The sequence below is a fragment of the Magnolia sinica genome, chromosome 9, assembly GCF_029962835.1.
Source record: "Magnolia sinica isolate HGM2019 chromosome 9, MsV1, whole genome shotgun sequence".
NCBI classification, from domain to species: Eukaryota; Viridiplantae; Streptophyta; class Magnoliopsida; order Magnoliales; family Magnoliaceae; genus Magnolia; species Magnolia sinica.
This window is the reverse complement of record NC_080581.1, coordinates 54282170-54293404: the sequence shown is the minus strand read 5'-3', so window position 1 is coordinate 54293404 and position 11235 is coordinate 54282170. Positions and strand designations below refer to the sequence as shown.

The window sequence follows — 11235 nt, the reverse complement described above, 5'->3', positions numbered from 1 at the left end:
CCTGCTCCATAGCATAGACTACCTCAGTACCTGCATCTAAACCAGTGTCTGGTTGGTGTTTTAAAACACCATCCTAGGTGTGAATGAGTAGCTAATTTAGTGGAACTATAAAGCAAAGGTTAACATGTTATCAATTTAGTCAAACAGTAATGATAAAACAAGACAACAATCATATCCTAAATACTCTTGTTAATGCAGGAATGATATGTGTAATGATGCATGCCCTCGCTTGCACTCCCTCAGCGACACCATCTCATGGTCGCACATGCTACTCCCACTATGCTCTTCCTCGCCAAAGGCACATGCAATGTAGTGCATGGTCATGTTAGCCAAGTTCTTAATTAGGATTATTCATACAACAGATTTGAGAAGCTAAGGTACTTCCCTTTATATCATTTACTCAAACAATGATCCATCTAATGTCGTCAATCCTAGTTAATCACATACGATGGGCAAGTTATAAGGCAACATCACCCCTGATTTGAAAAGCGGTGGATAGGCAAGTTCATGAGTTTACACTTAAGGTTACTCCACCAATGCTCTACCAACTGGAGCGCTATTTTCCAAAAGGGTCTGGATTATACGGCTCACCCCAACCCCCGCTGGGACCATAGCCAGGTTGCATCGGGGTAGGCTAACAACTCGAATACAGTGTCCCATATCACCGTATTTGGCTCACGAGTTTTGGGTTGCTCACTGGTCACTACGGGGAGGCTCATCACCCCAACGTAGGCTGAAAGCTCAACCACAGTGTCCCATACCACCATGCCTGGCTCATGAGTCTTAGCAGGTCGTAGTACCATGGTTGAAATGAGCTTTTACATTGGTAAGTGGTACCTTAGATCAAGCAGTAGCGTCCATACATGGTAAACACACAATAGGCCAATCGGCTTATTAGATAAGTCTGACTGGTATGAGCATACGCTGAATTAATCGACATGGTACCACTATCGACAGTCATCATACGACTCAGATTTACCAAACGCATCAAATGTGGCAAGACTAATTCAGCCACTCAAACAGGAATTGTTACCGATTGCCTGGACTACGTAGTAGTCCCAATCATACTCAAATGTAGCATGTGGAGACATGTGATAATCATATAGGCATTTAACAAATAATCCATGTACAATACTCATTTGAGCATTTTATCGACATATTGAACATGCTACCGAACATTTCAATTCATCCATAAATTACATAGTTGAAATTAAGATTACGCGAAGGAAATTATACATATAGATAAGGTAATTGAGAATTCTATCTCAATACCCGTATTAAATACAATTCATCAAACAATATCTCATTCAAGCATTTTATCAAACACTTAGCCTACACATTACCAAATACATAGACAAGATTAGTTATGATGTGAAATATAGTAATTTCCTTCACAACATAGGCTATAATGCATATAACAAACATGGATCTTAGATTAGAAATCATGATAAGAACAATTCATCGTTTCATGTTCAGTCAAACATTTCAACAAACACATGGAATGCATTTTGTATTATACACGGACTAAATTAGTTACGGCATACATTATGGCAAGTCCTGTCACAAGGCGATTGTCATACATACAATAAACACGAATCCTAAGTTAATAGTCATGGCAAGCTCAAATCATAATTTCATATTCATTCAAACATTTTAACAAACACATGGAATGCATATTATATACAACTTAGTTTACACATATATGATATATCGAAAATGTCGTAACTAAGATCATATGATAGCAATCAAGTCAGATATAAATCATTATGTAAGTGCCATAGTTTATAGCCCTTTGTGTTGTCAAATTTGTAGTGCCAAAGACACTGTTATGAAGCTTGCATCTATGAAGAACAATGCTCTACTCAATATCAACTTCGGTTGGCAAGCATAGTTCACAAGTCAAGAATCTCAAGAAGCTTTCAAGTTCAACCTCAAGATCTCAAGAAGCTTTCAAATTCAATCTCAAGATCTCAAAAAGCTCTCAAGTTTAAATGACATCAAGACTACAAGATCCATTACTTTCAAAGGTCACTCGTCTCTAAAGTTTCAATGTCCTTACTTCACTATTGAGGTATGACTGACCTTAGGTTGACCTTTAGAGTAGGCCATTTTGGATACATAATTCATATGTTTTATATTAGTGAGTTTGGTATGTTCTAAGACTAGTCCTAGACTTTGTTCTACTAATCCTACCACTGCTTCGACCTGTCTAAGCATTTCCTGGATCAGTCATAAGTTTGTTATAAAAATTGAAAAATTTCTATTAGGCTTCGACTAGTCTTGGGGACTGTTCAACTAGTCGTAGGAACAGTGTCGACTGCATCTTCGACCAGTCGTAGACCTACGACTCAAAGAACAACATTTGAAATTCGGCCACCTACGACCAGTTGAAGGGATCCTATGACCAGTCGAAGGAGACCTACGACCAGTCGTGAAACTGTCAAATCTTATCGTGCCCAAATTTTTAAATATCTGTTGGTTCTACGACCAGTCATAGAGGTCCTTAGACCAGCCGAAGGTGTGATTTGCTTAACTATAAATAGAGCACGAATCTCAGAATTATAAATGGAAAATTAAAGAACATCAAGCTAAATTAATTCAGCCTTTTGAGAGATAAGTCGGTGCTCCATATAAGTTAAGAGTGCATATTTAATATTCTCTTTCTTTAGCTTTCTTAATTGATTTTGTTTCTTGTATTCCAATCTAATCTGAAAAGAAGAATTGTTGTTTTCCTTTTTCTGGAATCAAAATCAATTAGAGCTAGCCCTTTTGTTTTAATTTAAAATCTATTAGAACCTAGAACCATTATAAAGTGAGTATTGGACATTGAACTTTGACATTCAAATCTCTACTCCGACTTGGTTCTTCTGGGCTGCTACAACGAAGGAGAAAATCAAGTATTTTACAATTTGTGTAATTTATATTGTTTGGTTTTATTTGAGGTTAAGCCAGAAAAATCTCAAAGTTGTTGGTTATCTGAGGAGAGCCAGAAAACTCAGAAGTGAGGGTTTTTGAATTGTGTAAGCTCTTTGAAAAAGACATAGTTGTGAAGGTTTTGGGTGAACCTGTGAAAACCTATTTGATAATGAACGCTAATATCCCCTGTGTGAGGATATTAGGAGTGGAGTAGCATTCTGTGTGGCTGTTGTTTAACAGTTGGTGAACACATAGGCGAACCACTATAATTTTTTATGTTGTGGATGTGTGATTTATATTTCCTATCTTTTATCATTCAAAATTGTGGAATGTATGTGTGGATGTGAATGTTGTAAATTTTACATTTCAAGCACAGTGGGGAATGTTGTAATAATTTAGATTTACATTTCAACATTATATTTTTGCTATCTCTTTATTACTTTGAGCTTCAATTTCTCTATTTGTTCTAGTAAGGTTGCCCTGCCATTTTTATGGTGGATGGTTGTCCTTAGAACTATCAATATTTTGAGCTAGCATTCAGCAGTGTGAATTGATTTATTTATTCAGTTCTATCTTTCTATATTTCCACTGTATTTATCTTAAAATTTGGCATAGTCCTATTCACCCCCCCTCTAGGACATATAGCTTGGCCATTTCAAGTGGTATTAGAGCCTAATTGCTCGCTCTTATTACTTTTTATTTGGATTTAATTCCTGAGCTAACGATCTCAGCTATATAAAAGATGTCAAATTTTGATAGCCTATCAGTCACTAGGCCACCACCCTTTGATGGCTCCAACCATGCCTATTGGAAAGCCAGGATGAGGATCTTCCTCAAATTCATGGATGAAAGTGTGTGGCTATCCACAGTGAATGAATGGACCCCTCCTACCACTGAAGTAACCGGGATTGATGGTTCAAAATCTACGAAAATTACACCGTATTTCTCTTGGACCACACTTCAGAAAACTGCGAGTAGTGCAAATGCTAAAGCACTAAACGCAATTACTTGTGCACTATCACTGGATGAATTCAAAAGAATTATATCTTATGATTCTGCAAAACATGCTTGGGATATATTGGAAATGACACACGAGGGTACTTCAATTGTCAAGAAATCTAAGATATAAATCCTCACAACTAAATTTGAGGAAATACGTATGGAAGAAAATGAAATATTTATGGACTTCTATACCAGATTAAATGACATTGTAAACTCTATGTGGGGTCTAGGCGATAAAATTCCTAAAAGCAAGATATGTGCTAAAATAATACGCTCACTTTCTGAACGGTTCAATTCTAAAGTAACCACAATCCAGAGACTTCGTGATACAGACAATATGAGGGTTGAGGAATTAGTTGGCTCATTATAGACTTATGAGTTAACCTTTAAAGCTCCAAAAGGTAAATCTATTGCTTTAAAAACTTCTAAAAATGGTTTTCATGAAAATGATTTAAACTCTGATTTAGAAAACTCTGAGGATGATATGGCTCGTTTGGTAAAGAGATTTTATAAAAATTTTAAAAGTAAAAAGAGGGTTGATTTTCAAAAAGAATTTGATAAAAAGAAACCTAAACCTAAAACTAGAAAATCATTAAAAGACAGTCAATGTTACAACTGCCATGAGTATGGGCATTTGGCTAACAAATGTCCTAATAAGGGCAAGTCAAAAAAGAAAAGTATAGCAATAAAGGAGTAAGAAAGAGAGAGTTAGAATGAAGTTACCATCTAGGAATTGCTAGGTCAGAATCCTACAAACAGAAAACAAAGTTAATTTCTAAAAACAAAGCAAAAAAATTCTTAACCTAAAAGTAAAATAGAAAGTTAACCCTAATCTTAACCTAATTCTAAAACTAATTAAATTCAGAAAAACACAACCATTAGTCCCAGTAACGGCGCTAAAAACTGGTTCACAACCCTAAGTGTAGGGTCGCGATGTAGTAGTGATCTCGGTAGACCGAGGTCAAATCCAAAGGGACTAAACTTGTACGTTTCTGAAGGCAACTAGAAATAGAACTAGGAGAAGATGTGAATCTAAATCTAAAATTGTAGAGAGAGTAATTGTGAATAAAGTAGTTAAAACTGATGAATTTAAAGGTGGGAACTAGGGTTCCAAGGATCCACTTGCAGTTATCAGGATGTTTCCTTATTTAATTCAAGAAACACAATTGGAATTGTAGTCCTATCCTATCCAATTGGAAGATATATCAATAAAGTCAAATCAAAACTTTCATTGACCTAATTCTCAATGAAGGCGAATTGTGAGGATTGGAAGGGATTCCATCACCAAACCATGCCTGGGAGATAATAGCTAACAACAGGATTTACCAATCCCACAATCTCAAAATAAGAAAAAGAAGATACTTTAAGATATTGCAGATTTGTTTTAAATTGAGTCACAATAAACCATTAAAAACTGAAAGTATTCCTTAAATATCAAATTAGAATAAAAAAAAGTTTAATAATAAAAATAAGAAAAACATCCCAACATGCTACAAGCTTCACCTCTTAGCCCTAGATAAGAGATTTACCCAACCCTAGACATGATTAGATTTAAAACCTTAGAGGAAAGCATTAAAAATAAACTAAGAAAGAAAAAAAAAAAACTCTTAGGAGGCTCCTCCACCCTTTGGCTCTACTCCTTGAAACCCTAGACATCCTAAAACATACATAGGAAACTTATATTTATAGCTTTGTCCGGTCGGTTTCACAAAACCGCCTTAATTTACGCAGTCCGCGTAACTTTATGTAACGGTTTGATGACATCGAACAACCTTCGATATCATCGAATGCAAGTTAAATTTCAAAAGTCATGTCTTTACTCACTGCGTAAGTTCTTGTGTCATCGAACCTTCCTTTGATGCCATCGAGAAGTCCTTCGATGACATCGAAGGCTCTTTTAGTAATCGAGAAAGTGTCCAAAATAGTCCAGCGAGTTGATTCAAAATTCTTCAATAACATCGATGCCATCAAACCAACTTTGATGTCATCAAGCAGATCTTTGAGTCATCGAATAGGACTTCGATTCATCAAAAATTACATCCAATATATCCAATAACCAACTTAATTTTCTTATAAAAATTTGATGTCATCGACCTGTGTTCGATGTTATCGAACTATGGCTTCGATGTCATTGAACTATGGTCGATGACATAGATAGTGAAGTGAATTTCAGCACTTTATTCTTTCGACTTCTTTCTCCACTTAGTTTTCTTAGATCTTGAGGTCTTGAAATCTTCAATCTTGGTCTTCAAAGATTCGTTCTTTTCCTTGGTGATTCTTGACCATCAAATTCATGCTTTTAACATTCTTTTCAATCACATCTCTCAGATTCACCTTACACCACAAACATGCATAAAGTATACCATTAAACAGTATCATGTTCCTAAAACCAAGATATAAATGGGATAAAATATGCAATATTTGACACTCAACAATGATGCTCTAGGATTTTCCATGGGAGTTGATAAAACAGATCATCTATTCGATGACATGTTGCTGCTTGAGTCTACAACAATCTACAAGAAGAGCAATTGGGAATACATGAAGAAATTTTTTTCATTCTAAATATTATATATTGCATCCATGAAAAAAGTAGTAATGGAAGCATATTCCATTCACAAAAAGTAAATATTTTAATTACTCAAAGAAAGCATGAAGAACATGAGTGATCTGACAATTAAGTTCCTGTTTGTTACTTCAAGAACAACGGTATGTGTTCATCTTATTACAAGCAATCTAATTTATTTGACTCATAGGAAGAGCATGGTTCCACATTCTGGACGCGATTTCATCGCATTTTCATGCCTACTCATTTCTTTCATGTGGGGTGACATTCAGAAGCACACGACCTTCATCAACTATAGAAACTTCTATAAGTGAAGGGGTTACAGTATCAGCACCACTAGTCGACGATCTGTCGAACTCAACCATGTCATCTTCTCCTGACATCTTTATGAAGTTGTGTAATATACAACAAGCAAGCATTATCTTCACTTGAGTGGACATGAGATATTCTAGAGTTGTCTTGAGGATTGGGAATCCAGCTTTCAAAACTCCAAAGCATCTTTCTATAATGTTCTGTAGTTATGCATGACGGTAATTGAATAACTCCTAAGCACTGGATGGTTTCTAACTTGTCCAATACTCATTGAGATGATACTGTACGCCACGATATGGGGCCATGAAACTGGGAGAATGTGTGTATCCAGCACCTGCTACGTAATATTTACCTACATTTCGAAATCAAAATTTTTTCAATAGCATGCCTTACTTGTTCAATGCCATGAAGAAGTCAAAAGGCTACATGTTCATGCGTTTACCACGGGGGATTACAAAAGGATCGCGTGAGTGAGTCAAAGCACTTTGCAAAACATGTGCATCTGATGCAGAACCTTCCCATCCTGCTAAGACGTACATAAAATTCATGTCAAATTTACAAGCTGCCATGACGTTTTGAGATATGACTCCTTTCCTATCTTAATAGACTGCACTATCCTTAGATGATACAAAAGTAGGGATATGTGTCTCATCTATTGCACTAATACAATCCTAATTCAAACTTGATAAATTTTAGAGACTTTAACATATGCATATCAATGACCATAAGACCTACAGAATTTGCATAAATATATGTATTTTCATACCTGAAAGTAGTCACTCCAATTTTGGTTTGAGGAGATCTCGACGGGGTTTTTAAGGGTATGAAGTAGGACATAATCTGCATATAGACAAACGATTACATCCAATACTCGATTAAAGTATCAACTTACTGTTTCTCCTGACCTTACAAAACGATATCTAATCACTCGATTTTGGACATTATAATTTAATATATGGAGGGACATGATAAGCTACTCTTCCATAGTTACATGTTTTGCATCTGCCAGTGAACCCTTGTCTCGTAGAATTGAGCAAAGATTGAAAAATGTTGTCTTCTTCATCTGTAGTTGGGAGACACAATCAATCTCACTTGCCCTAATAATACTATTGATAATATGGGCATGGTCATAATCAGTGGACCTATGATGGTTATGAAAGAGGTAAGTGTAGCAATACTCCCCTCCTACTATTACAGCAGATCCTGCTCCCAATATTAGTGCAAAGAATTCCAAGTCTTCATCCATCCAGCCGCTCCTAGCCATACTGAATTGCTTTGCTCTATATAGCATGCACGTGAATTTGATTAGAACAGTGACATGATATTTAAATGGGGCCAACAGATTTTAGGACATGCTATGCATTGAATGTAGTGGGAGTTATTTGATAATCTAGCAAAGATGGACCTTAATACACAACACTCAGTAATTATACACGTGGCGTCCTTCAGCTCAAATGAACCCACTATTGCTGAGTCACAGTCCCAAAATCAGAATGTCTGAACAATCATGACCTCTGATTTATGCAAACTTGTATATTGAAAGAGGACAATTGAACTACGATGGTGACTCATCCTTTTCACATACGCCATATGGACCGTCCAATTTGTGGGGCACTTTGTGGACGGAGCATAACTCTAAAATCACTGTGATCAAGGATGTTTAGATTTCTATCAACATGTTTCACGGTGATTGATGCGGTCCACCAAAACTAATTTTTTTGATTTGGATTTGTTGGCATCTTATCTCGACCATTCATTGAGGTTAGGACCACTAGCTTGCTATGATATTTGCAATGTTGTCATTTTACAGTGGCCAGATCATAATGGACGGAGAAGATAAGTGATGTGGATGCCAACTAGTCTAGGTTCATGAGAAGCTTCCTTACATTGACCTCACTAGATCATCTATAGCAACGGTTCATAAAAGGACAAGTGATGGATGGTTAGTATATTCTGATATGAAAGATTTTAGTTGGTCCTACGTTTGTGTAGGGTCCTACAAATTTAACAATCAGGATCAACAAACTATGGGCCCCACATAACTTCCAACTACAGGAACATCTTCTTTCAAGGCATAGGTAATCCACATCAGGTGGGCAGGCCGCACTTCTTGGATTTTCTGGCTGAATGCACGTTTACATGCTTAAAAAATGGTCAGTGAAGAATGGAACAAGGGTACAAATTAAAATCAATGTTGTAATTAGCATCTACGTGTGGTTCCAGCACTGAACGGCTTGGATCAACCTCTCCACAGGCAGTCGATTAGGTCCAGACTGAAAAATGTCTCTGGCAAAAGACACGAGTATCTACAGGCAGTCGATCAGACTGAAAGTGAAGAAGGCAGTGGAGTGGGTAAATGTAAGGAATCCAATCCGTCCATCACTTTCCCGAAGACCCAAGACCAAGTGGTCTACATGTTATGTCCATCTTAGCTAACACTTATAGAAAACCTAGAGAAGACATCATTTTCAGGAGAAAGCAGGAACACCTACACTACGTGAAAAAGGGGGAAATAAGACAAATTTTGAGACGGTTGTGGACCGTCTAGAAAATCCCTTGGTTTAAAGACGGCTATGAATCATCTCTAAAATTTTAGAGGGCTCTTAACCGACCTTAATATGAAACAAAATTGTCTCATAAATGTTGAATGTCCACAAATCATTTAAGACGGTCAAAATCCGTCGGTAACTATGAAGAAAAGATGGTTATCAACCGTCTGGAATAAAAGATAGTCCTTAGCTGTCTTATAGGCAGTCGTTTGGGACTGTCAGAGACCGTCTACATTAGAGACAATCCTTAGCCATTTTATAGTAGTCATCTAAAATGGTCAGAGATCGTCTACATTAGAGATGGTCTTTAGCTGTCTTATAGTGGTTTTTTGGGCTAGTTAGAGACCGTCTACATTGGAGATGGTCCTTGGCTATCTTATAGGCCTAAAATTGCCCACTGCCATGACTCCCTCACGCAAGGTGGATCATGCCTTAACGTGGGGTTACTGTGGGGGCCACCTTGATTTATGTATTACGTATCTAGGCCGTCCATTAGTTTCTCACTCTACATCCTTATTTTATTAAAAATTGAGATTTTAAGAAATGAAGTTAAAAAAAATGAGATTAAGAAAAATCAAGATTTTGATATATAATTGACATTTTGAAAAAGAAAATTAAGAAGTTTAAAAAAAATTATGAATTTGAAAAAAAAAAAATTAGTAGAGAAGCTTAGAAAAACAATCAACAAAGTTTGAGAAAATTTGAGATTTTGAAAAAAATAACTATGATTTAATAAAAATCTAGATTTTGAAAAAAAAATATTTGAGAACTTTCAATAAAGTTGATAATTTGTATTGAAAAAACAGATTTCCAAAAAAATGATATTTTGAAAAAGAAAATTGAAAGGATTAAAAAAATCGTTAAAATTTTGACAACTTGAAAAAAAAAAAATATTTTTTGAAAAAAGAAATTGAGATTTTGTATTTTGAAAAAAAAAATTGAAAAGTTCGATAACAAAGTGAGATTTTGATAATTTGTTGTATATCCATGCAGTCCATATGTTTCTCCAGTCCATTTTTGGGCGGGTATAAGAAAAAAAGTGTTGATTTAAATTTTAGGTGGACCACACCACTAGAAAGAGTGGTAATATAGTGCCTTGCCATTAAAAATTATAAAGAGCTCGTTGTAAGGTTTTAATAGTGTTTATTTGCAATCCAACATGTTGATAATGTAAAGAAGATCTAGATGAAGGAAAACTACAAAGATCACATTGATCCAAAACTTTTTTGGCCTTCAAAAGGTTTTTAATGGTTATTCATCACTGTTTTGATTGGTATGACCCACATGAGATTATTGAGTTCTTATGATTTGGAATCACATCCTAAAATATGATGGAAAAATATATGTACGGTATCGATATACACAAAATATATTAAGGGAGGCTCTACATGGTTAGAATAACACTCATGAGGAGTCGCTTAAATAGTGAAATGGTACTATAAGGTCGACCTCATGGGAACTTCACGTGAAATCAATCTATGTGGGCCTCACCATGATGTGCGTAGAACATCAACACCATGCATTTGATGTATCCCCTTTAGGTTACGGGATATCCTAAAAAATTTTCGTAAACGAAACTCAGGTGGACCCACTACCAAAAAATGGGCAAAGGCTACGATCTCCTAAGACCCTCCATGGGGCCCACCGAAATGTATGTATTTTATCTAAGCCATCCATCCATTTTTATGGCTAATTTTAGTGCATGAGCCCAAAAAATGAGGCAGATCGAAGGCTCAAGTGGACCACACCATAGGAAACAGTGGATATCAAGTTCCTATCATTTATATTTAGTGTGGTCCACTTGGGCCTTCTATCTTCCTCATGTTTTAAATCATGACTTATTATTGGAATTTAAAATTAATGGATGGATTAGATTGACCACATACGTCA

The 11235-nt window shown here is 36.0% G+C and overlaps 1 protein-coding gene across 1 annotated transcript; it reads right to left on the bottom strand.

The window, feature by feature from the left end:
- Window positions 1-6723: 6723 nt before the first annotated feature.
- LOC131254988 (uncharacterized) lies at window positions 6724-7365 on the bottom strand. The gene is made up of 3 exons (XM_058255690.1): window positions 7239-7365; window positions 7084-7148; window positions 6724-6996 (listed from the first exon to the last, which is right to left on the bottom strand). The coding sequence occupies exons 1-3, from the start codon at window positions 7363-7365 to the stop codon at window positions 6724-6726; spliced, it is 465 nt and encodes a 154-aa protein (XP_058111673.1).
- Window positions 7366-11235: the final 3870 nt, after the last annotated feature.

Bases quoted from the DNA above. Each gene is read 5' to 3' on its own strand.
- LOC131254988 (XM_058255690.1), bottom strand. From the start codon at position 7,365: ATGGCAGCTTGTAAATTTGACATGAATTTTATGTACGTCTTAGCAGGA. The intron at 7,149-7,238 runs GTAAACGCATGA...TTCGAAATGTAG, and splicing joins TCCTTTTGTAATCCCCCGTG to GTAAATATTACGTAGCAGGT. The intron at 6,997-7,083 runs GTACAGTATCAT...GCATAACTACAG, and splicing joins TCATGGCCCCATATCGTGGC to AACATTATAGAAAGATGCTT.